We start from the raw sequence: 27444 nt of genomic DNA on the forward strand, positions 1-27444 counted from the left end.
AGTTGCTGGATCAATTCAACCATCCCAGATGTTTTCCTTATTTCCTGCCTTTGAGCTGTACTCTATAATTTAGTATTAGCAGAAAGTTAATCAAGACAACATACTCTTTGTTGCTAAATTTTACACAATGTTTACCATTTTTCTCCAACGTACACATTTCCTCTGTTTTCCCTCTGCAGCTGAGCTGCCAAAACCTTGTAGAGAGAATAAACTTCTACACCCCTTCCTGCTTTCAAGACAGTCCCAGTCCTTGTGCATAACCAAGTGTCTACAGCAAACTAACGTTTTGCTTGTCTCTCCAGGAGGTTTTTAATTCACTAAACTGTTCACCGAACAATGAGGGTTTTTCCCGCCTTATGGGGGGCAACAATAGGAGAAATGGCAAGGACTCACTATTTCTCAATCTCTCTGATTTTTAGAGGCTAATTCACTTGCCAGAAAGAAGTTGTTTTGCTTTCCTTTTCTCCTAAAAGCAATTTATTGACGTCTACCTAACACTATGAGGGGTTTGTACCAAAGTTTAAACAAAATTAGTCCTACTCTTACCAGCACTTTCAAGTCTTTCTAACATTCCAACCTGGCTATTTTACAATTTTTCATCATGATATTTCTTAGATGGAACATGACTGAAGATAACCTTTCTAAAAGTTATTTGGGCTTTATTCTCTAATTCAGAAAGTCTGCTTTCTAGATTGCTCTGTATAATTCCTTGTCTTCATATTATCTGAAAAGTCCTTGCCTACCAACAGGTAGAACAAGATATAAGAACTTTCTTTTCGTAAGTCTCTAAATGAAGCATTAAAAAATAAAAACAGCATTATAGCCACTAAGTCATCGGGTCCTGTTTTATCTATGAACAATTTAATTCTACACTTGTGTGCCAGGTCAACATTGTAAAGGGTGTACTCTGGTTTTTTTAACAGCAAAATTAAATAAAAGGGTAGTAAATACCCAACTTTAGTAAAAAGTGAGTGTTATGAGAATGAGTTTTGAATTTTTAAGCAGCATATATTTATATCTACAAATTTATTAGTATCATACATAAAGCTTAAACCAAACCAAAGCAAAAGCTCTTTCTTATCTGAAAGAACATGATTTAAGATTTACTTTACACCCTCATACACTGCTGGGGGCAATGTAAAATGGTGCAACCCCTTTGAAAATGATCTGACAGTACCTCAAATGGTTAAACATAGAGTTACCATATGATCTAGCAATTCCACTCCCAGGTATATACCCAGGAGAAATGAAAACATATGTACACGCAATAACTTGTACACAAATGTCCATAGCAGCATTATTCAAAATAGCCAAAATGTAGAACCCAAATGTCCATCAAATGGTGAATGGATAAACAAAATACGGTACATACCTACAACAGAATACTATGCAGCAATAAAAAGGAGTGAAGTACGGCTTCATGCTACAATCGAGATGAACCTTTAAAGCATCATGTTAAGTGAAAGAAGCTAATCACAAAAGACTACATATTGTATGATTCCATTTATATGCAATGTTCAGAATAGGCTAATCTATAGAGACAGAAAGTAGATTAGTGGCTGCCTAGGGCTGGGATGTGGGGAGTGGTGTGGGTTTCTTTTGGGGTAATGAAATGTCCTAAAATTGACTGTGATGACAGCTGCACAAATCTGTGAATATACTAAAAGGCCATTGATTCGCACACTGCAAATGGGTAAATGTACGCTACATAAAATATATCTCATGAAGTTGTCTAAAAAAAAGATTTACTCTACATCCAAATGTCCATCAACTGATGACAAATAAACAAAATATGGTATACATTCATAAAGTGAAATATTACTTACAATAAAAAGGGACAAAATATTGATACATGCAACAACCTGGATGAACCTCAGAAACATGATGCTAAGAGGGAGAAGCCAGTCACAAAAGAACACTTATTGCATGATTTCCTCATATAAAATATCCACAAAAGGCAAATCCATAGAGATACAGAGCAGGTTAGTGGTTGCTTGGGGATGAGGGGTGGGACCAAGGAGTGACTATAAATAGGCACAATGGATCTTTTTGGGGTGATGGAAATGTTCTAAAACTGTACTGTGGTGATAGTTTCACAACTCTGTAAATTTCCTGAAAAATCACTGAATCGTATACTTAAAACATTATTTTTTGATCTGTGAAGTATATTTCAATAAGGCTGTTTTATTAAAAAAAGATTTATTTTAAAAATATTTTAAAGAGGCAAATATCTCAAGTATTAAAATGGGTAAAAAACAAATGAACAGGCAAGTTAAAGAAGAGAATATATGAATGAACCAAAAGACAAAAAAAGTTCAACCTCACTAGTAATAAGAGAACTAACTGCTAACTGAAACCACAATGCACCTAACAGATAGACAAAACTCCCTGAAAACAACTCATATGTCTACCAAGAGAAGAATAAACAAATAAATGGTGATACAGTCATAAAACAGAATAATATCTGACAGTAGAAATGAGTGGATTAAAGTTAGATATATTACAATACCATTTAAATAAAATTTAAAATCATGCACAACAATACTAAAAACAGCTTAAGGAATAATAAACACAAATTTAGGATCGTGGTTCCCACTGGGTGAGGAGCAAGGGAAATGTGATCAGGGATGGGCTCACAGAGGATTTCAACTGAATTGGTAATGTGTAATTTTTTCAGCTGAGTGGTGGGTACATGAGTGTTTTATTCTTCATTTTTTATTTGGTTTGTTTGAACCATTTCATAACAAACTAAAATTTAAAAATTTACTCTAAAATGTTTAATTTACTGCCATAGAAAAGAAATAAGAAATGTGGAATAAAAATTTTTTAAGTATTGAAATATAATTCACATACCATAAAATTCACTCTCTAAAATGTACAATTCAGTGGTTTTTAGTATATTCACAAAATTGCACAACCATCACCACTATCTAATTCCAGAACATCTTCCTTACCTCAGAAAGAAACCTCATTCCCACTATCAGCCACTCCCAACTCCCCAGCCCCAGCCGCTAGCAACCACTAATCTACTTTCTGTGTCCATGAATTTGCCTATTCTGAACATTTCATTTAAATGGAATCATACAATGGGTAGTCTTTTGTGTCTAGCTTCTTTAAACATTAAAAAATCATAATTTTAAACTGTTTATCCACTTGCCTCTGTGCATTAAACAGAAGCAGCATCACTGACTTTCCTCAGTGTTAGTGGGCAGAATGGCAGTGGTCCCCTCCTGTGGCCCTTGGCAGACCAGTTCCATGTGGCTCACCAGGGTCCCAAGGGATGGGGAGGGTCCCAAGGGATGGGGAGTTTCCCCAACTCAGAGGGGCTGACTGTGGGGTCTCTTCCAATCACCCCTTCAGTACATGGTGATGAGTCTTGGGTGCCTGACTACGTGGACTTATAGATGGCAGTATCCAGTTATAATCAAAGGGCTCTCACAGAACGAACAAGGGGCTTAAGCTTCCTGCCAAGAACCAGCCGGCTGAAGAGGCCAATGATGCAAACATAGAGGAGGGTGTGGCAACGAGGGGACGGCAGCACTGACAGTGCTTGCTCCCCTTCAAGTGCTTCAAGTTACTGAAGCACTTGAACCAATGAACAACTAGGATCGACAAAAATTAGACACTGCCAAGAACACTACTGAAATATAGATTTAAGAACATTACAGAAACCACGAACTGTGGCCCCAGGGCCCACTGTACACCTAGGTACACAGAGTGATTAGCAACAGATTCTTTTCATCTGTATTTAATATGTACTTAGCATTCCCTTTTGTACACTGTACTGGGGTTTATGTAATATATACCGATATAGGAAAAAAAAAAAGTGTTCATCCATGTTGAAACGTGTATCCATACTTTATTCCTTTTTATGGATGAAAAATATTCCATTACATGAATATATCACATTTGTTAATTCATTCATCAGTTGATAGACATCTCAGTTGTTTCCACATTTTGGCTATTATGAATAATGATGCTATGAACATTTGTGTACAGGTTTTATATGAATATGTTTTCACTTCTCTATAACTATGAGTGGAATTGTTGAGTCATATGATAACTCTATGTTTAACTTTTTAAGAAACCGCCAAACAATATATTCCCAAAGTGGCTGTACCTTTTTACATGAAATATAATTCTGAAAGCTGTTGACTCTTGTAAATGTTTTTAATAGTAAAATATTATTAGAAATGTATTGAGGGACTTCCCTGGTGGCGCAGTGGTTAAGAATCCGCCTGCCAATGCAGGGGACACGGGTTCGAGCCCTGGTCCGGGAAGATCCCACATGCCACAGAGCAACTAAGCCCATGTGCCACAACTACTGAGCCTGCGCTCTAGAGCCCACGAGCCACAACCACTGAGCCCGCATGCCACGACTACTGAAACCCGTGCACCTAGAGCCCGTGCTCCTCAACAAGAGAAGCCACCGCAATGAGAAGTCCACACACTGCAACGAAGAGTAGCCCCCGCTCACCGCAACTAGAGAAAGCCCGCACGCAGCAACGAAGACCCAACGCAGCCAAAAATAAATAAATAAATAAATAAATTATTTTTAAAAAATGTATTGAAATAAACTTTAAAGAAGAATATTTACCCCAGTGCCATCTGGGCTTAACACAATGGATTTCATTTTTGTCTAAAAATATGTATTTCATATATATTTATAAGATTGCAATCATAGAGAACATATAATTTATATAAATATTTTTTCATTTTCAGTATATGTTTAGGAAGTCATTTCTATGACTCATTTATTCCAACTTCTTTATGATGATGATTCTATCAAAAATTATAAAGTAGATCCAATATTATCATACACTAAATTTTAGGAAGCCTACAGTATTGCAAATGCCTTCGTCAATTCCTTCAAAGACACACTTTCATCAGTGGCATGTGCCACTTAGAGAATCTGAACTGTTTAAGATTCAGAGTAAATGACGAAATTGACAGTTTCAAAATGTATCAGTTTTTTCACTAACAACTTAGTTTCCAGTTTTCAAGGTAAAAAGATTTTGATGGTTTGGAATTTAAGATTAGTCATTCCAATTCTTGAAGTACCAGTTTAAAAGGCAAAATTATTTTAAAAGACTAAGTACAAATATTAATTAAAAACACTAGTGACTCAAATTACCAACCTTATATACATCCTCAATACATCTACTAAGTTCTTCTTCTGTCACCAAAATGGTCCCTGGCACCATGTCACACTCTGAAACCTCTAAGGAACAAAAAACAAAATTACCCACACTCAGCACCTCATTGAACAGAAGAAGCTGGGCCTAAGGAAAAAAGTTTTACTAGAAAGTTCAGGAAGTAACAGCTAAAATTAGAAAATCAACATAGTTACAATACAGCACCATTCAAATACAATATTTCACAGAATGTTTCATTGATTATAAACATGCATTGTTATTTTATGTATCACTAAGAAAGGAAAAAACACTGCCAAGTAACCTATGAAACATTATCACTTGGGATTTTAATTTTAAATTAATGAATGAAAAGTTGGAGATTAAATTAAGTGAAAATGGCAGAATCAATGGTTGTGTCTGGGTGACTGGTACACAGGTGTTCATTATACTATTCTCTGTACATGTGTTTGAAAATTTCCCTTTAAAAAGTTTTAAGGGACTTCCCCGGCGGTCCAGTGGTTAAGACTGAGCTTCCACTGCAGGGGGTACAGGTTCAATCCCTGGTCAGGGAACCAAGATCCCACATGCTGCTTGGTGTGGCCAAAAAAAAAAAAAAGTTTTAAAACAGAGCTTTTTAAAAAAAGTATTAAGAGAACTCTCCTAGATTTATTTTATACAGTATTGTTATATGTCATTTTTTTTTTTCCTTTGGCCACTCCATGCAGCATGCAGGATCTTAGTTCCATGACCAGGGGTCGACCCCATGTCCCATGTAGTGGAAGTACGAAGCCCTAACCACTGGACTGCCAGGGAATTCCCTATCATTCTTGATATAAGCTAAATAATTGGAATAAACAGGATAAGGAATTAAAACTGCACATTAAGTGTCCAACTCTTCTGAAACATTTCAACACCATTACCGGTATCTGTGTTTTGCCATAATATATCATCCTCTGTGCCACAGAGTACAGTGATGTGATATCCTTAAGAGTCCTCCACTTTACTACTGTCTTCACGATTTTCTTCTACGTCACTGACATCCATTCTACAAGTTTTAACGCTCATTTGCAGGCACAGACAATGCCACAATTGCTACCTGGCCAACAATGATTGTGAGATGCATCTAGATATTAGAGTTGCTAAAATGTGAAAAAGATTTCGAAAATAAAATTTTTTTTAATGTGAAGAAAAGTGCATATTGGCATTCATAAAATATGATAATTCATCATAATTGCCACATAGTCCTAAAAATGTGATGCAATATGAAAAACAAAATAAGAAAGTTTATACTTTAGAGATTGTTTTTCCAGTGGCAATGATGGGGTATATATATAAGATCAGTCATATTCTTACCCAATCCTTTTTGTTATCAATAGATTGTATATGCAATACATGTAGCTGGTGTTACAGATGTAACCTAACACATGAGAATGCAGGGTAAATAGGTGTCCAATAAATATTCTTTGAATGAATGAACAAGGCCCAGGACAAAAATAATTGACCCACAACTGGACTGAATCTAGGCCTCCCAAGCACAGTGCTCTAGACCAAGGGTCAAACTTGAACACACACTTGAATTACCCAAAGGGCCTGTTAAAACAGTGTTGGGTCCCACATCAGAGTTTCTAATTCAGTAGGTCTGTGGTGGAGCCCAAGAAGTTGTATTTCTAATAAATTCCCAGGTGATGCTGATGCTGCTGGTCCTGGGACCACACTTTGAGAACAACACTCCAGACTAAAGGAAATACCTAGTCAGTCACAGACAAGAAGATAAATAGATTAGTATTGAGGTACAGTCTTAACACATGAAATTAGATATAAATGCTAGGCCTTAATGACAAGGGCCAACAGAAATAATACTTCATTTTTTGAATCATTTTTTGAAGAAATACTAATTCTAGACTAGATTTCTATTAAATGTATAAAGGAATTTTAATTATTTATTCAAATACGTTTATCATGTCTGAATAATCACAAATTTCACTCCACCAAAGCTCAATCTGGTGCTTACTATGCACAAGAATTAGATTTTCTCCATTCTCACCCACCTAAACCCCTCTACACACACTCAGAAAAATTTATACTGTAAATGACTTTTATACAAAGTCTACACAGAACTAAATTGGGCTTAACCACAACATCAATTTTTCTCTTTATTTTTAACCTCAGAAACGACTATATGGGAAGGTTTTTTTTACTCACTAAGAATGCTGAAATGATACTCTGTATCCCAGCACTAATCTCAATAAAGCATGAACACACACTGAGAGAAGTGCTGAAAATGTCAATCTTTTAACACATTAAAACTGGCCAAATCTGGGAAAATTGAAGCTTCAAAATTAATGATAGGAATGTTCAGTCACCCACTGAATAAAAAAAGAATCTATGAATCTGTATTGATACTTAAATAATTATTTTTTAAAAAGAGATGAGGCAAGGAGAAAAGAAAAGCTCTTCCTTAGAGAAGAATACCAACTAACAAATTAGAAACAATAAAAAAAATAGAAAGTCACCATTTTATGAGCAAAAATCATCAGTGGAAACCACAGTATGAAGGACTGTTGGGAAACAGGATATTCACACTGTCTCATACGTCTATCATCCCACAGATTATTATTAATTACAAAGGGAGGAAGGTGTTTTTACAGTGGAGAAATCTGGTTGCTACCACTTTAATCAAATAGTCAAATTTAACATCACTAATAATGGAATAAACTGACAACATGTGCCCCTAATCTGATGGACTAAAAAAAAAAAAAACCATCATATGTAGTATTCCTGCCAAAATGTTAACCTGGATCTAATCAAGAGGAAACAATGAGACAAATACAAATTGAAGAACATTCTATAACCTAGGCTTCAAAAGTTTCAGAGTGAAAGACTATTAGGGATCTATTCTACATTACAGAAAACTAAGAAGACATAACAAGTAAATGCAATATAATTTTTTAAAAACAGCTATAAAGGAAATTCTTGAGACAAATAAGAGATTTGAATAAAGTCTGTATATTCGATGTCTGCAACTAACTCTCAAATGCTTCAGAAAAAAAATACGTATGTGTGTAGGAAGAGAGAAAGAGAAAGCGAACATGTTAAAATGTTAACTATGTGAAGTATATAGGGGTAGGACACTGCATTCTTCTTAGAACTTTTATGAAGTGGATTTTTCAAAATAAAAAATTGGGGGAAAAAAAGTAAAATTAAAGACACTGAACTACCACAGACTTAAGTTATTTAAATCCAAAACACGGAAGAAGGTCCTTTAGAGGGACAGCAAACAAGCAGACTTCCTGCTTTACCTGCTGTATTTGAACATCGATGAAGAGGAGCTAACACTGGCTGAAGTAAGTACTTTGCTGCCAGTTGTGGCCGTTCTCTTGACATAGTTATAAAGGTAGTGGTGGCAACTCTCTGAAATTGTAGTCCTGTCAATTTATCTTGAAAGTGAAATAAATCCAAAATCTAAAAGAAAAATTACATGAAGTAAATACCAGGCTCTTTGCAAGAAGCACTACATTAACTAAGAAGACAACACATTAATTTCTTTATGCTAAAAAATAAATTTACTGCAGTAACACTGATCCAACAGAAGTTTTTTTTTTTATTTAACAACCCAGTGTCAAAGGGTATGAGAACTGAAGGAGCTATGTTTTTATTAAACAATTTTATCAGATTTATAAAATACATGTTCACTGTAGGAAATTTGGAGAATAAATTTTTAAGAAGAAAATTAAATCTTCCCAAATTACTATAAACATTTTGGGTGTATTTTTTTCCAATATGTTTCCTGTATAATTCTTTTTTCTTTTCAATTAAGACCATACTTAATATTCAGTTTTGTGTATTGCTGAAACCTTCTCATATCGTTATAAATTCCTCAAAAATATTATTTCCAAATATTCAGTTTTTCCCCAAAATTTTGCTATGATAAATAGCAATTATGGGGTCAAGGCGTATAAATATATTCAGAATCTGAAGAGCCTGTCAGGTCTGAACAAAAGTCTACTTTATTCTCAAAAATAAACATTGATCTCTCGTGCTTGAGTTTAAGCACCCAACTGAAAAGCACATTCTGTTCCTGGCTTAAAACTGACTCTTTTACTTTTTGTAGACAGGAGAATCTTCTGTTCAAAAACTGTATGTGACCTCTGACACTGCCAAAGAGAGACTCAGTAAGATTAAAACCTATGACTTGATTTTATCATTTCCTTAAGTGCCCAAACTATAGCTACTAGTTTTGGAAAATATTTACTCATCACTGCAAATGGTAACTTTATCCTGTAAGATAATTTATACTTAATATTTTCCAATATAAGATTTTGCATTGTGATATTTGTTACCATGCATGCCTACCCATGAGAATCCTGAAGACCAGCATAACAACTGAATGACTTTCTTCACACTGTACTCCAAAAGGCATATCTTACATTTAAATGCATGGGGAGTGCTGACTAAGAACACTCCTTCCACACTTTCACCTATTAGATTAACAAAGAAAAGTTTTGTAACACATTGCATAGGCAAAAGTGTGGGAAAACAGATACATAAATAATATCAATCAAAAATTTAAATACACATACCCTTTAAGCCAGTAATGTCAATTCTAAGAATTTTCCCTGTGATAATACTTGCACATAGGCAAGATGTATAGATATTAACTGGAACATGGTTTGTAACAGCAGAAGCATGGAAGCAACTTAAATGTCCATTAATAGGAAGCTAGGTAGGGCTTCCCTGGTGGCGCAGTGGTTAAGAATCCGCCTGCCAATGCAGGGGTCACGGGTTCGAGCCCTGGTGTGGGAAGATCCCACATGCCGTGGAGCAACTAAGCCCGTGTGCCACAACTAATGAGCCTGTGCTCTAGAGCCCATGAGCCACAATTACTGAGCCCACGTGCCACAACTACTGAAGCCCATGTGCCTAGAGCCCATGCTCCACAACAAGAGAAGCCACCAAAATGACAAGCCCACACACTGCAATGAAGAGTAGTCCCTGCTTGCTGCAACTAGAGAAAGCCCGTGCACAGCAACAAAAACCCAATGCAGCCAAAAATAAATAAATTTATTTATTTATTTATTTAAAAAAAAAATAGGAAGCTAGTTAAATAAATTATGGTACATAATATGATGAAATACCTATGCACCCAAGAAAAAGAATGATGAAATGATCTCCAAGGTACACTGTTATGTGAAAAAAGCAAAACTGAAAAACGGTGTGTGGAGCATGTTATCATCTGGATAAAAATTAGAAGAGATACACACATATACACACATATAGTTGTATACACACGATACACAGACTACCTCTGCAAAATAAATAAGAAATTGGTACAGAGATGGGAGGGAGACTTACTTTTCCATTTACTCTTTTGTGCTTTTAAAATTGTGTACCATGTTAATTTACCTTATTTAATACCTATTTTTTTAAAACTAATAAAAAACACAGAAAAGATAAAGAATATGATGAAACTGTAGTTTCATATTCCAGCTCTGAGAGCAAGCTAGTCAGTTATTAATGGTGAGGGGTTCTTAAACCTAACAGGTCAGTCTCTCCCACAGGTTTTTAATCAGTTATTAAGAAGGCCCCTCAATGAATAATAAATTTAAACATTATATTGTTTTTAACTCAATATTAGATGAACATTAAAAGTCCTCTTTTTATAAATAAGCAGATAATCCTCAAACAGTCAAAAGAAACAAAATGATTTACCTGGGGGCAGATATCTCTATAATAATCCTCTGGTGAAAGAGACTGCTGGGGATAAGAGGCCAAAATCTTTGCAATCAGGTCACACTTCTTCCAATCAGCAGCTGTGGCCTCAGCATCACTCCCACCAGCCGCCCCGGCTGTCAGCAATGGACAGAGATGTCAAAAACTCATCGCAGTTCACCACAGAAGGTCCTTAAAATTTAGAGTAAAAACTATTTTTTCCCTACTGAAAGTTGTTAATTTCCTCTGTAAGATAATCTATCCCTCCGTACTTTCCTTTTGATGTTGGTTTCTGGGAGGTTCAGAGAAAAAGTAGCACTTAACCACTGTAATGATATTATTCATACGACTTGAACACTAGCTTCTTCTTAGTATTTATTACCTTTTAAATGATTAATATTATTATTATTCTCTCTCTTTATATACATCATGTATTTCAAACTTTTTTTTTTTTTTGGCTGTGTTGGGTCTTCTTTGCTGTACACGGGCTTTCTCTAGTTGCGGCGAGTGGGGGCTACTCTTCGTTGTGGTGTGCAGGCTTCTCACTGTGGTGGCTTCTCTTGTTGCAGAGCACGGGCTCTAGGCATGCGGGCTTCAGTAGTTGTGGCTTGCTCGCAGGCTCTAGAGCGCAGGCTCAGTAGTTGTGACGCACAGGCTTAGCTGCTCTGCGGCGTGTGGGATCTTCCTGGACCAGGGCTCGAACCCATGACCCCTGCATTGGCAGGTGGATTCTTAACCACTGCACCACCAGGGAAGCCCTCAAACTGTCTTCAACCAAAACTATGGAGTAACAGGTCCCAGATTTACCTTACCATCTTAGATGATTAGAAAATGGGACAAAATACATAAACAATGGTTTTCAGACACTGGACAACAGGCAGCCCAAGACACTGAACCCTAAGAGAATGGAAGCAAACAAGGTGAGTCCCATGAATACCCTAGCCTATTACCTAGAGAGAGTTTTGAGGCTACACCACGGCTAAGGAGAGCCCAAACGAAGCCTGCCACCTTGTTGAATTAAAGAAACACAGTTCAGAGTTCAGGGAGACCAACACAATTAGAATTTTCAGGGCAAAACACCAGAGAAGTGAAAGCTACACAAAGAGGGAGCTCCAGAGATGGGCAGAGGAATCCTCTCTCAAGTCTTTCATGGAGTATGATCTGTGTACGTGTGTGAGAAAAAAAACCCAAGGCAAGAACCACAGAAAGGAGTAGGGGGAACAATCCCCACAGTTCACACGGGGCTTGGAATAGTTAATGTTCCCACTAGTGAGCATGGAAAAGCCTCCTAATACACAGAATATCAGAAAGGTATTACCTTAGTAGTGGTGCCAAATTACCTTGGGTTAAAGGCTGCTCTAGATCCACAGTAACAAGGCTTAAAAGCCGGGATTGAAGGGCTCAAACTGATCCCAAAAAAATTAACTGCATCCCAGAACAAAGCCCAACAAAGGAATACAACAAAATCTAGCACCCGACAATGTAAAATTAAAACATCCAATATACATTAAAAAATTACCAGGCAAGTGACTTCCCTGGTGGCGCAGTGGTTAAGAATCCGCCTGCCAATGCAGGGGACACGGGTTCGATCCCTGGTCTGGGAAGATTCCACATGCTGCAGAGCAACTAAACCCGTGCACCACAACTACTGATCCTGAGCTCTAGAGCCCGCGAGCCACAACTACTGAGCCCGCGTGCCACAACTACTGAAGCCCACGTGCCTAGAGCCCATGCCCCACAACAAGAGAAGCCACCGCAGTGAGAAGCCCATGCACCTCAATGAAGAGTAGCCCCCGCTCGCTGCAACTAGAGAAAGCCCGTGCACAGCAACTAAGACCCAACACAGCCAAAAATAAAATAAATTAATTAAAAAAAAAATTACCAGGCATATCCATTCAGTGAAATATTTTCAGTCATAAAAAGGAACAAAGGACTGATTCATGGTATAACATTATGCTAAGTGACTCAAACCAGACACCAAAGACCACATATTGCATGATTCCATTCGGATGAAATATCTAGAATAGGCAAATCCATCAAGACGGAAAGTAGATTAGTGCTTACAAAGGGTTGGAGGAGGGGAGAATGGGGAGTGATTGCTAATGGGTAAGAGGTTTTTTGGGGGAAATGATGAAAATGTTTTGGAATTAGATATTGGTGATGGTTACACAACTCTGTGAATATACTAAAAACCATTAAACTGTACTCTTTAAAAGAGTAAATTTTATGGTATGTGAATAACTTCTCAATCTAAAAAACCTACTAGGTATGCAAAGAAGCAAAAAGGAACACAACAAGAAGGAAAAATCAGTAAAAACAGACACATAAAAACAGAGATGACAATTAGGAGACAAGGACATTAAACAGCTATTATAAACTTATTCTCTATTTTCAAAAAGGTAAAGAAAAGAATGATCATAATGAGGAAAGAAATGGACGATATTAAAAAGACCCAAAGTGAACCTCTAGTAATGAAAAAAATAATAAATGAGGGAAATTCCCTGGCAGTCCAGTGGTTAGGACTCTGCGCTCTCACTGCCAAGGACCGAGGTTCACTCCCTGTTCAGGGAACTAAGATTCCACAAGCTGTGCAGCACAGCCAAAAAAAAAAAAAAATCTGAAATGAAAAATATGCCAGATGGAATTAACAGCAGATTAGATACTGCAGGATAAAAGATTAATAAACTTGAACATGTAGCAATAGAAATTATCCAAAATGAAACACAGAGAGAAAAAGACTGAAAAAAATCAACAGAGAACAGTATCTTGTAGGACAATATTAAGTATAATATTAGGTATAATTCAAATTCCAGAAAGAGAAAAGGGAAGACAGAAAAAAAATATTTGAAGATAATATCTGAGAAATTTCCAAATATGATGAAAATTATAAACCCTCAGCTCCAAGAAGCTTAAGAAAACTTAAGCAGAAAAAACATGAAGAAAACCACCCACACCAAGGCATATCATAATCAAATTTCTAAAAACCAGTGATAAACAGAAAAATCTTAAAAGCAGCTAGAAAAAAAAGGTGTATCAGATACAGAGGAACAAAGACAAAAATGACAGTAGACTTTGCATCAGAAATCATGCAAGCCAGAAGACAATGGAGTAACATCTTTAAAGCACTAAAAGAAAAAGCGATCAACCTAGAATTCTGTATCCAGCAAAAATATTTTCAAAAAAGATGGTGAAATAGACTTTTTCAAACAAACAAGAGCTAAGGGAATTCATTGCCAGTAGATCTGCACTATAAGAAAGGTTAGAGTTCTTCAGGCAGAAGGAAATTTGAATTAAAATTTGGATCTACACAAAGAAACGAAGAACACCAGAAATGGCAAATATGCGAGTAAATATAAACTGCCTCAAATCATTGAGAATAAACCATATATATATTCATATATGCATAAGTAGCAAAATTAGGGTTCTAAGTTTCTTATAGCAGCTCCCCAATTTGCATGCCCTTGGGTGAAGTCTAAGCTTTCTCTGGAAAAAGAAGATGCAAGGACCTATCTGCATGTGACAACTTCTCACAGGTAACTGTTAATTTTCCATTTCATTGGTCCTAGAAGCCACTGCAGGCAGAACTGGGGAGGCAACATTATAGCCACTGCCGACCAAATCTACCAATGTCTGCCAACCACACCGACCTCAATTTTGTCTGACAGGACCAAGGTACATTGACCACCCCAGAAATGGAAAGTCAAGATCGATTCTCTCTCTCCTTCTCCCTCCCCACATATCCAGCCCTTCATTAAGTGCTGGCAACTCTTCCCCTTAAATACGTCTTATATTCATTCATTTCTCTGCACTTTCACTGCCACTGCATTGATCCAAGCCACTGTGATCTCTCAGATGACTGCTTCTTCTTAACTGATTTCCCCGCTTCTGCTCTTACTCAACCCATTCTTCACAATACATCCAGAAATGTATTTCTAAAATGTAGATTTGATCCTGTCTCTCTCCTTAAAACCCTCCAGTGGTATCTCATTGCCCTCAGAATAAAGTTCAAAACCCTGAACTAGGCCTAAATGCCTCCATGATGTGGCTCCTGCCCGCCCCTCCACCCTCATTTCACACCCCTCCACCCTCATTTCACACCCCTCCCTCATCTCATACCACTTTCCCTGCACTCTCTACCCTCCCTGCTCTACCCATACTGAAATTTCCTCAAAAACACTGTTCTTTCCTATGTCAGTTCCTTCATATATGGATCCTCTCTAACTATACAGTCTTCCCTCACTCTTCAATGAACATATTCCTACTCAGCATTCAGGACTCAGTTTAAATGTTATTTCCATCAAAAGGCCACTAAGTTTTTGGTAATTTGTTACAGCAGCAATAGGAAATTAACGTGCAGGGGATACAGGAGACAAGGGACCAAATACAAGAGAAAGCCAAGGGGATCACCAGGAAAAAGGTGAAGGGAGATCCTAGGATGACAGCTCTGTGGAGGTAATTAGTCCAAATAACAGAAGACTCAGAGACAGAGGTGTCTTCAAGAAGATAAAACAGAACAACTAATGTATTTGAATGTATTAAAAGGAGATTTAAACAACTGGGACAGAGTCTGAAAACAGATTAGTGATAAGTACATACAAAACTAAGCAGACAAACAAAACAGACAGCTGTTAACTCCAGGAAGTACAAAAGTGTGTAAAAAAGGAAAAGTATACTACAGTAGCTCAGCTGTATATAGTAATCACACAGAAGAGTATAAACACTCAATACTGATCTAACCAAAACTAAGATATGACTATATTAAGGGGATGGGAAGTATGCTTGGGTGAATGATGGTAGGGTTGTGAAAGAGAACAAAATCCTTTTTCACTCATGGTGAGTTGATAGATGATGCCTAAAACTGAAAAATTAAGAAGGTGCTGTAACTGCATTATAGTTAGAAAAAGAAAGGTAAATACCAGAAGAAACCTGCTAAAAATGATCAAAGTGGTTGCTTCTGAGGATGGGAAATGGAGTGAAATGCTGCAAAGAACTGCTATTTTTCTCTAAAAGCCTTATAGACCTATCGACTCTTTAAACTATGTGCATGTATAATTTTGTTTAAAAATCAAAAAATATAAATTAAAAACTACTACCATACTTAACATGATAATGAACCTTCTTTCTATTAATGAGGACTAAGGGAATATAATTGTGGAAATGAATCTAAAATTTCATCCCAAAGTTTGCATCTCTTGGGTATCTCCAGCTTCAGGAGAACTGTTTCATATTTTAAGTCCTGAGGTGAAGTACTCTTAGCACCCTGACTCTTTTCCACAGAGAATTTCACGTTTTCTATAGGGTTTTACTTAAACTTTTTGTGCAATGTTTTCCTCTGATTGTGTAAGTTATTTGAAACAGTTGACAATATTAGTCAACAACATGAGCAGTGTATCACAACTATTTTTGGAAAAATGGCAAGAAAATGAGTTTCTTTGGAAAAGGAGCTCATTAAGGTTTAGCCTCCTCACTCTCCACAAAGTCTAGTCTCCATCAGGTTTTACAGTCAAATGCTAAAGACCAATATTTCACTGTGACTCAAAGGAAAGTGGATACCAAAGTAACAAACATCTATTTCTTACCACCAGCTCCTTCCAAAATGCCCCGGACTACTGCCTGAACACCACTGGGTCTCATCAACCTTTCAGAGAGGAGCTGCCCACATAGACGCCGGAGCCAAGCTGGGGCCCGACACATAACCTGTGTCTTCCCATCTGTGCAGGACTAAAAAAGGAAGGGAAAGGTATGAACTGAATGTCAGTGTAACAGATATGCAGAAATTAAAAATATACAAATATACTGAGTCATACTGATGATTAACAGTATGCTATACAGACTTCAAAAGAGCAAAATTTTTCCCTTAAAAAGAAAAAAAGACTCCTTTACAAAACCTACTTCAGCATCACTTTTAAGAAAGTAAAAATATAGTGAAACTTCTTCAAGTGAAGTATCAAGTGAAATTTCAAACCCAGAAATAGACAAACATGTCTGTGAATAAAATACAGATTTGGGGGACACAAGGTTAATGTAACCGATCTGAATGCAGTCCTTCCAATCAAATCTAGCTTCCAAAGAAGACTCCTATGAGCATGACTCACCACTAAGAGGACAGTTCACAACACTGAGAGGACACTAGTCCTTGCCTCCATGGTCTCAGCTGCTCTGATTCCTTTTGACATGGCAGTTTCAAGAAGAGTTAGATTTCTTCAAGAACTCCTTTTTGAGAGCTCTGTGGAGCCACCATGAACAAAACAGACTTGGTGGCCCTTATTTTGGGCTAGAACGCAAACTATGGTGTGGTCATTCATTGTGCCTAACTATGTGAGCATAAAACTTAGTGAAAGAAAAACATTTAATCCCAACTAGCCTGTTCTCTCTCTTTTATTTAAGGAAGATCAATAATTACCATTTATTGAAGGGGTTATGATGTGCCATGCACTGTGGTGAGTACCTCCCCCACAATCTCAAAAGGAACTTATAAGGAAGGGTCTGTTGTCATCCCCATCCCCATTCTATGGGTAAGGAAACTGAGGGTTGGAAAGGCTTACTAATTCAAACAACTGCACGCTGCAGGTGAATTCCAGTGTGCCTAACTCCAGAGCCTCTGTTTCTCGTCATGCTCTTATAATGTATTTGGTTTAATCTGGCAAAGTGTGGACTCATTCAGAGAAGCAGAGTATGAGCCAGAGGAGCCCAATGTGAGGCTACAGTAATATTCTAAGGACGAGATGAAAATGACTTCAACTAGGAGATATCTTTGTAGCCAGCTTCAGCTGGTCCTACAGCCAATTCCTCTGGCCCTTCATGCTTTCCTCATCTAAACTCATAACTAAAATTTAGGTACTGAAAGAAAATAGATAAATCCAGTTATATCATCAAATTAAATCATTTTGGATAAATAATTATTTTTAAGGAAAAAAGAAACTATCTTATGCCTAGCAGAATATATACTATTACATTTTTCAAAAAAGGATCTAAGAATAGTCCATTAATAACTCTAATTTTAATTTCTTGACTTCAAATACTCCATTCAAAGAATAAGATGTCCAAACACTTCTGCCAGAACAATGTATTGTCAAACAGCCAAATTTTAGTTTAGAAAAAAAAAAAGATCCAGTTTGAGAATGAATAAAATATATTTTTGTCATAAGCCTTAAAAAATGATCACAATATTCCTGGGAACGCTTCCATCATTCCACTAAAAGAAAAATCCTTTTAAATTATCCCAAAGGTCAGTGTAATTTAGCTCTACAAATATAATTTAACAATCTAAAAGATGAAATAAGATTCAACTAGATTAATTTCCCAGGAGAAGAAGACAGTACACCACACATTATCATTAAAGATTCACCCACAAGAGTCCCCAGGCATGCATACCTGGGGTGGTCCTCCCTGGAGGATAAGTAATTCTCGGACTGCTAATGGTTGATACACTTGATCCAAGATGTCTCTCAGCGCCTTCCTAGATAGGGCTCTTTCGTCTTCGGTTAACACCTAAAAGAAACACGTATTTTGGCTTTTGTGGAATACAAACTAGGCAGGCAATAGAAGGCAATGCTTTGTAATACTGAACAAAGATGCTTGTAAGGGGAGAGGGAGGCAAGCTTCTTTTGCCTCTTGATTTCCTTCTACCTGGAGGAAGCTATAATACTGAACCACTCCTGACCCTCTCTCCATCCCCTCACCCACTTCCGGGCAGGAGATCGCACTGATTTATCTGATTGGTGAGTCCTGGCACGCACAGATGAGCTCGCTCCTCTTCTATCTCTTGGGAGCGAGCACACGTTCTGTTCTGCTCTTCCCTGCCGTAGATTTTTCAGGGGCATGTCCCCTGCCAAGGGGCAGAAGGCGCTGCAGTTTTCTGGCACTCTTTAAAACTGGGTGAGAAGTGTGTCTAATTCTGGAATGCACTGTTAGGAGACCCATTTGTCTCCCTCTATATACCTTCCAACTCTGCCTTTATGAGTAATAAAGGGGACATTTTGACTTGTCATCTCGTACTGTTAACTGCCTTTTAATTGATTCAGAACTTGGGCAGCAAAGAAGGGTGTTATTTAATTGGGCCCCGTCTCTGAGTCTCAAGAGACTGTCCCTCTTTGGTAACCTCACAGTCAAGCTCTCAGAGAGTCCTGCCCCTTACAATTTAGCAAACTGCGGTACAGGTGCTGCTTAGAGCTGCAGCTATTGCTGGGATTTGTCCAGCTTCGTAGTGTACACCCGCCGTGTCTCCCCTTCTCCTCCCACCCCCTCACTTGGTCCTTTCTTTGTGTTTCTCTTTTCTTTTCTCTCCTCTGTCTGAGACCCCTGGGCACTGCTTAGCGCTAGCAATAGTAATTCCAGAACCCCCATCTCAAGGAAGTGCAGGCAGCAGGCACTGATAGAGCTGTCAAGATTCACACCCTGCTGTAAAGAGCACAGAGCTCTGCTCCACAAAATGTAAGTGCACTGGGGGAGCTCATAATTTCGTGTCACTACTCGGGTGACAATGGCTTTTAAATGTTTTCTGTTTTGTTTTGTTTTGTGAGCATAGGCAGAAGAGGGAATAGAAGAGGAGAACAAACAGAAAAGGAATAAGTTGGAGGGTGACATAGAAAGGTGACAGAGAAATGAGGTGAGTGGGCATTATGAAATCTGGCTGCAGCAGCGAAGGAATTACCCCACGTGTGACCCTGGATACACTTATATCTTAACAGCTTCTCCTGGTTAGGCTCCTGTGCTGATGCCGGTGGTCCTCTCGTGGGGGAGTAGTGGTCACTGCTATGTTATACTTGTGAGCCTTGTCTCCCCAATTACTGTGTGAGCTGTTTGAGAAAAGGACCACGTCTAATGCTTCTGTAACCTCCACAGCACCTTTATAGTCCAGACACTCAAATCCTTACTGACTGTCAGCAAAACACAGGCACATACCCTTGTCATCTAATAACAACAACAAACACTGATTGGATTGTGCAGTGTACCCAGTGCTTTGCATACTTTATCTCCCTTAATCCTCCCAAGAACTTAATGAAGGAGGTGTGAATAGTTTAATATTAATATTAATGGTAATAACTTTTTGATGAGCACTACTGGGGATTGGGCTAGGTACTTTACACACATTATCCTTAATCCTCACAGCCACCTTGCAATTATTAAACACATTTTACAAAAGAGGAAACAGAGGCTCAAAGAAATAGCCTGCAACAGCTGTTTCAAAAAATGGCTAGAAGGGACAGGTGAAATGGACTCCCCAGGTGTGAAAGGACTAGTATTTAATAAATGAAAGCTCCAACCCCCTATAAAGATTCATCTATCCACCAGAGATACTTGGACATTAAATAAAAATTCTAGATCTTTCCATCAGCACTTTTCCAAAGAACTAAGACTGTCTTTTATAGCAACTACACACAAGTATACACGCATATTCACACAGACTCTCACACACTCTCTCAACGTATGTTTACCTCTTCCTCGGGATTTAGCGGTTTTCTCTTGGTTGGGCAGAATCCCAGCTGGCACAGACCTGCTGCGATATCCCCAAAATGGCGGCAGAAAATCAAGCTCCCCAGAGATGCGTGCTGAGCAACATTTAGGAGGACCTTGCAGCTGGTGTACAGTCTCCGGGGTGCACTGGGGGCAGCACCGAGACACACCACGTCCTGAACAACGGCACCAAACTCAGTCCTGTATTTCACAGGGACTCCAACACCAGGCACAAGATAGGGGCAGACACCCAAGGTAACTACAAACTGCAAAACTGACTGGACAGTCTTTTGCTGTGAGATACTAAGTGTATCCGGGCTCAGGGCAGGAGCAGCTTCTGGAGTCCTCGGGTTGGGTTTACCTGGATTGAACTCAACTGCAAGGCGGATCATGGTTTCCTTCAAGCACAACAGCAACAGTAAGGTTTGGGAAGTAAAACGCCAGGTGACATCCATACAGTCTTGTCGCCATTCTGCCTCATTAGCAATTTCATCCCTTAGGAGTTTCAATTTCTTCCAGTGAGGATCCTTCAGAAACTTGTCCTCCAAAGCAGACAGGTTAGATTTTAAAGTAGTCAACAGGACATCATGTTTTGTGATCTGTAGTGAACTTGAGCCTGATCCTTTTGAAGAAAGATAAAGGAAATTACATACATGGAAAACAAACTGTACTTCCCTCCATGTGGAATGCCTTGCCCACTCCAGTTCATCCTCTGAGGCCTGGCTCAGATGTCATTACTTCTAGAAAGGTGTCCCCAGTTGTGCCACCCCAGCCTAGGCAGAATTCAAGACCACATTCCCTGCCTTCCCATAGCACTTTGGATGTAGTTAGGATAGTGTACCTAACACATTATACCTCTTCTAGTTTGTTTCTGAGGGCAGAGGCCAGGTCTTAATCAACTTACTGGGCTTAAATTGTAGCCAGAACAGAAATCTAAAAAGCTAAACATTTTACCACAGAAGGTTCATTCAGTCAAACTGTTCTAGATCCCAGGGATAAAGGACAAAACGAAGTCCTTTCCCTCATGGAACTTACATTCTAGTGAGGCAGATCACAGAATATAGACATAAGGGTGCAGACAGATTAATTTAATCACATTCCCCCCAAAATATATATTCTCAATTTTTCCTGAACTTTCTTAAAATGGTCTTTACTGCCCTCTCCCGGTGAAGGAGCTCATACACACTCTCAGCAGTTGACAGCCTTGCTGACTCACTCCTTGAAACACTCCTCTCTCGGTTTCTGGGACAGCAAGCACTCTTTCCTGGTTTTCCTCCTACCTCCATGGCCATCTTGCAATGTCTCCTCTGCTGGCTTCTTTTCCTCTACCAGATATCAAAATGCTCCAAGGCTGGTCCTGAACTCTGCACTCTCTTCCTCGACAATCTTATTCAGGCCCAGGTCTTTAAAAATGATCTATAGGGCTTCCCTGGTGGCGCAGTGGTTGAGAATCTGCCTGCCAATGCAGGGGACACGGGTTCGAGCCCTGGTATGGGAAGATCCCACAAGCCGCGGAGCAACTAGGCCCGTGAGCCACAATCACTGAGCCTGCGCGTCTGGAGCCTGTGCTCCGCAACAAGAGAGGCCGCGATAGTGAGAGGCCCGCGCACCGCGATGAAGAGTGGCCCCCGCTTGCCGCAACTAGAGAAAGCCCTCGCACAGAAATGAAGACCCAACACAGCCATAAATAAATAAATAAATAAATAAATAAATAAATAAATGATCTATAAGCTAACAGCTCCCAAATTTACATGTCTGGCTCATGTCTACCCTCTAAGTTCCAGGGACATATTTCCAACTGCTGAATGAAATCTCCACTTGGATGTTTTTAGGCATTTCAAATTCAACAAATTGTTGATTCTCACGAGTACCTTTCACTCCCTACTACAATCTAACCAGGTTACTAACTGGTTACATGTCCATCCTTTTCCTTTTCTCTTTTATCCAATCCATCACCAAGTCTTGTCTGTTCTGCTTACTAAATGTTTCTCAAATTCATTCAATTTTCTCCACCTCACCACTACAACCTTTCTCTAAGCCATGAACATCTTTAAACTGAACTATGGCAGCAGCCTCTTAACTGGTTTCCCTACTTATACGCCTCCTCTCCCAAAAGTCTACTTTTCACACATCAGATTTTCTTAATATTTAAAATAGATGTCTCTTGGTAGAAGTGTGCACATACACTCCTGATGTGTATATACCTTAAGTGGAAATGCTGAGTCATAGGTATCTAGAAGTCTCAATCTAAATATTATCTCCTGGGGGGTGGCCTTCCTTGACCAATCTAAAAGCCATGCCCCACACTATTAACTCTGTGATAACACCCAATTTCTTTTCTCCGTAGTACTTATCACAATCAGTAATTATTTTATTGGTGTTTATTTTCTTTCTTCTCTATCAGAGTTTAAACTTAATGAGGGTAAGCACCACGTCTCTCTTGTTTGGTCTGTGCTTTGCATAGTACATAAAGTAAGCTCCAAATGAGTATTTGTTAGTTGATTGAGTAAAAGAATGAATGAAAAGAGTAATTAATAAAGATCTCCTTAGGACTTCCCTGGTGGCACAGTGGTTAAGAATCTGCCTGCCAATGCAGGGGACATGGGTTCGAGCCCTGGTCCAGGAAGATCCCACATGCCGTGGAGCAACTAAGCCTGTGCGCCACAACTACTGAGCCTGCACTCTAGAGCCCGCAAGCCACAACTACTGACCCCACGTGCCACAACTACTGAGCCCACGTGCCACAACTACTGAAGCCCGTGCACCTAGAGCCGGTGTTCCACAACAAGAGAAGCCACCGCAATGAGAAGCCTGCGCACTGCAATGAAGAGTAGCCCCCACTCGCCGCAACTAGACAAAGCCCGCACGCAGCAACGAAGACCCAATGCAGCCAAAAATAAATAAATAAATTTATAAAAAATAAAAAAATAAATAAAGATCTCCTTAAAACTCCTATAAGACCAACCCTCCCACAAGATAACAACTATCAACTCTGGACAAAATGTAAAAAGCAAATATCTGAAGGTGCCTGAAGGTGACAAAAGTGAGCAAAAACTAGGGAAGGCACTCAGAAGGGAAAAACAGCATTGAGTAAGTTTCCTGCTTTTTCTTGCCTTTTAGTCTGGGGTTAGGCCTCAGCATAGCTAAAATTCTAAGAGAAACCCATTGTCTTATGGGCTTGAGAACCAAAGCACAGAATTCAGGGCAACTACAGCAGGTGGAAAATAAGAAGAGAAATATCAGAAAGGATAGAACCAGAGAGGAAGAGCCCCCAATTCTATATAAACTGTGCCCAAATCTCTGGCTAATCTATGAACTAAGCATATGTGGGAAGAACTTCAAATAGGTCAGCTAAGATTAAAAGAACTGAAAAGAGTTGCTGCCCACCACAGAAGAGACAGAGCTTGGAGTACGAATCAGTCAAGTTAATTGCCTACTTTAAAACAAAACAGGGCTTCCCTGGTGGCGCAGTGGTTGAGAATCTGCCTGCCAATTCAGGGGACATGGGTTCGAGCCCTGGTCTGGGAGGATCCCACATGCCGCGGAGCAACTGGGCCCGTGAGCCACAACTACTGAGCCTGCACGTCTGGAGCCTGTGCTCCCCAACAAGAGAGGCCGCGATAGTGAGAGGCCCACGCACCGCGATGAAGAGTGGCCCCCGCTCGCCGCAATTAGAGAAAGCCCTCACACAGAAACGAAGACCCAGCACAGCCAAAAATAAATAAATAAATTTATAAAAACAAAACAAAACAAAACAAAACAGGGATTCTCTGGTGGTCCAGTGGTTAGGACTCTACACTTTCACTGCTGAGGGCGCGGGTTCAATCCCCGGTCGGGGAACTAAGATCCCACAAGCCACGAGGTGCAGCCAAAAAAGAAAAACAAAACAAAAAAAATCAATACTCTCTGGAGGACTATAACAGAATCCAGAGTTTCAACAGCATATCCTACACGATGTCCATTATACAATCCAAAAGTTCTAGACAGATAAAGAAACATGAAAACATGACCCACCTCAAGAGAAAGACAATCAGTGGAGACTGATCCTAAATGACCCAGGTGTCAGACTGAACAAAGACTTTCAAGCAGCTGTTATAACTATGTTCAAGGATATGATGGAGGGACTTCCCAGGGGTCCAGTGGTTAAGACTCTGCACTTCCACTGGAAGAGACATGGGTTTGATCCCTGGTTGGGGAACTAAGATCCCACATGCCACACGGCACGGCCAAAAAAAAAAGGATGTGATGGAAAGTACTCATTATGAATGAACAAATAGGGATTCTCGGCAAAAAAGTAGAAAGTATTTTTAAAAACCCACATGGAAATACTAGAATTTAAAAATAAAATATCTGAAAATTTTTAAAAAATCAATTGATGTACTTAACAGCTTTGAGATGATCAAAAAAAAAAAAAATGAGTGAACTTGAATATATATCCCTAAAAATTATCCAATCTGAACAACAAAGAGAAAAACATTTTAAAGAAATAGAGCCTTAGGATCTGTGAACAATATCAAATGATCTATTTGTAATAAAATAGATAACTAGAATAAAAGGAGAGGAGAGGGCTTCCCTGGTGGCGCAGTGGTTGAGAATCTGCCTGCCAGTGCGGGGGACGCGGGTTCGAGCACTGGTCTGGGAGGATCCCACATGCCGCGGAGCGACTGGGCCCGTGAGCCACAATTGCTGAGCCTGCGCGTCTGGAGCCTGTGCTCCGCAACAAGAGAGGCCGCGATAGTGAGAGGCCCACGCACCACGATGAAGAGTGGCCCCCACTTGCTGCAACTGGAGAAAGCCCTCACACAGAAACGAAGACCCAACACAGCCATAAATAAATAAATAAATAAATAAAATTTAAAATAAAAAAAAAAAAAGGAGAGGAGAGAAAATGGAGCACAAAAGGATTTGAAGAAATAATGACCAAAATTTTCCAAAATTTAGTGAAAAAAACATAAATTTACAGATTCAGTAAGCTCAGTGATGCCCAATCAGGATAAGTAGAAAGAATATAACATCTACACATATTATAGTCAATTGTTAAAACCAGAGATAAAGAGAAAATCTTGAAAGCAGTCAGAAAAATATGACACTTACAGGGGACCAATGCTATGAATGGCTGTGAACTAACCATCACAAGCAATGAATGCTAAAAGATAGTAGAAAAACATCTTTAAAGTGCTGACAGGGGGGAAAAAACCTGTCAACTCACTCTTCTATATCCAATAAAAAGTAACCTTCAAAAATGAAAGTAAAATGAAGACATTTTCAGAAAAATGAAAACTAAGATAACTGACTGCCAGCAGATCTGGAATACAAAGAAATGTTAAAGAAAGTTCTTCAAGCTGAAGGAAAACAGTACCAGATGGAAACTTGGATCTTCAGCAAAGAAGGAAAAGCATCAGAAATGGTAAATATGTGGGTAAATATAAAAGACTAATTTTTTCCTCTTAATTTCTTTAAATATATGTAACTGTCTAAAGCAAAATTTATAAAATTGTATTATGGGATTTATAACTTACATAGATAAAATAAACATGAAAACTACAGCATAAAACCTAAAAGGGGTGGGGAGCTGTAAAAAGGACCCTTATAGTTGCAAGGTTTTTATGAGTTCTGTGAAGTAGTACAATATTAATTCTAAGCAGATTGTGAAAAATTAAGGATGTACATTGTAATCCCAGGATGACTACTAAAAACATAATATGAAAAGGTGGGTTATGGTTATAAAACCATAATAAAATGTTGAAAATATAAATGAATTCAAGCAGCAATAGACTTCAAAACTAAGGTTAATATATCTTCTAAGAAAGGATCAAAATGCAATTGATGGTAACTAAAAGGGTGTTCAACAATGCATTATTTATAATAGTGTAAAATTAGAAATACATGTTGAGTAAATTATGGTCTACCTGTATCCAACGTACTATATGTATATGTAATATTTATTTTATTATTGTCTCTCCACCAACTAGAATAAAAACTCCTTGAGGACAGGGATGTTGCTGTTTTGTTCACTGCTGTACTCTTGCCTGGAACAAGGCCTGTCTGACACACAGTTGCTGTTCAAAATAAGTAGTTATTGAATGAATGAAAAATGGATTATTTGAAGCCATTAAACTATGTTGAACATTATTTAATGACATGTTCACTAAATATATTCTAAAGTGAACAGAGTAGGAAACACTACATGGGCAAAAGATATGAACAGTTTACAGAAAAAGAAATGCAAATTGCTCTTAAACATGAACATATGATCAACCTTGCTCCTAAGAGAAAAGTAAATTAAAACTATACTGAAATATCACTTCCCATCTATCAAGTGGCTAAAATCCAAAAGTTTTTATAACACATTTTGTGTTTTACAGAAACACACACTCTCATACATGGCTGGTAAGGGGCTAAAATGGTACATCCCTAAGAAGAGAAATTTGGCAATATCTAGCAAAATTACATAAGCATTTAACCATTGGCCCAGCAATCCCTCTTTTAGGAATCTATCCTAAGATAGATACACAGGCAAAAATGCAAAGTGACATATACACAAAGCTACTCATTGCCATATTGTTAGTTAGGCAGCAGTAGGGGAGGGATGGGGTTGAATCAAAGTGTGCTTTGTTTTGCAGAAACTGACTGTTAAATCATTAAATCTCAGAAAGTTCCAGATACCAGCTGTCCTAAAAAGGTTACAATACATCCAACAAGATACTACAGTACAAGCAAACACCCAAGCACCTGCTTGCTTGCAGTTTTGGGCAACCTGGAGTAACTGCTGCCTCATTATAATGCTTATGGATGATCATGCCTGCCGTTTCATGAATATGCATGCCCCCCAGGCTTAAACCTTCCCTGGTCCAGTGGTTAGGGGAGACAGTACTTTGAGAACTACTGTAACAAAGAACAAACCTGACTCCATACTGGAGCTATTCCTTTAGCTCTAACCTTTGTGCTCTGTTGTCTGTACTTAGTCATGCTGGCTCTACACCTTTGTAAAAGAATGTTGCCTAGTGCCTGAAATATACATGACAGCCTTTTCTCAATGCTCTGCCTCCCAGGCTTGACCTTTAAAGGTATAACACTTTTCCTTTCACATAGAAATAAAAAGTTGCAGAAGAGAAAATAACATTTTTCTCAGTTGGAGGTTTAT

The 27444-nt window shown here is 38.6% G+C and overlaps 1 protein-coding gene across 1 annotated transcript in view; it reads right to left on the reverse strand.

Moving 5' to 3' along the window:
* The window catches only part of TANGO6 (transport and golgi organization 6 homolog), a 178756-nt gene that overhangs the window by 144176 nt on the left and 7136 nt on the right, over window positions 1-27444 (reverse strand). The window contains exons 2-7 of the mRNA XM_061174498.1: window positions 20282-20922; window positions 18219-18335; window positions 16424-16565; window positions 10845-10981; window positions 8435-8597; window positions 5139-5221 (exon numbers count right to left, since the gene is read on the reverse strand). Coding sequence (XP_061030481.1) covers window positions 5139-5221; window positions 8435-8597; window positions 10845-10981; window positions 16424-16565; window positions 18219-18335; window positions 20282-20922 — 1283 coding nt within the window. The remainder of the gene's footprint in view (window positions 1-5138; window positions 5222-8434; window positions 8598-10844; window positions 10982-16423; window positions 16566-18218; window positions 18336-20281; window positions 20923-27444) is intronic.

This window comes from Eubalaena glacialis, chromosome 18 (assembly GCF_028564815.1).
Source record: "Eubalaena glacialis isolate mEubGla1 chromosome 18, mEubGla1.1.hap2.+ XY, whole genome shotgun sequence".
Classification (NCBI taxonomy): domain Eukaryota; kingdom Metazoa; phylum Chordata; class Mammalia; order Artiodactyla; family Balaenidae; genus Eubalaena; species Eubalaena glacialis.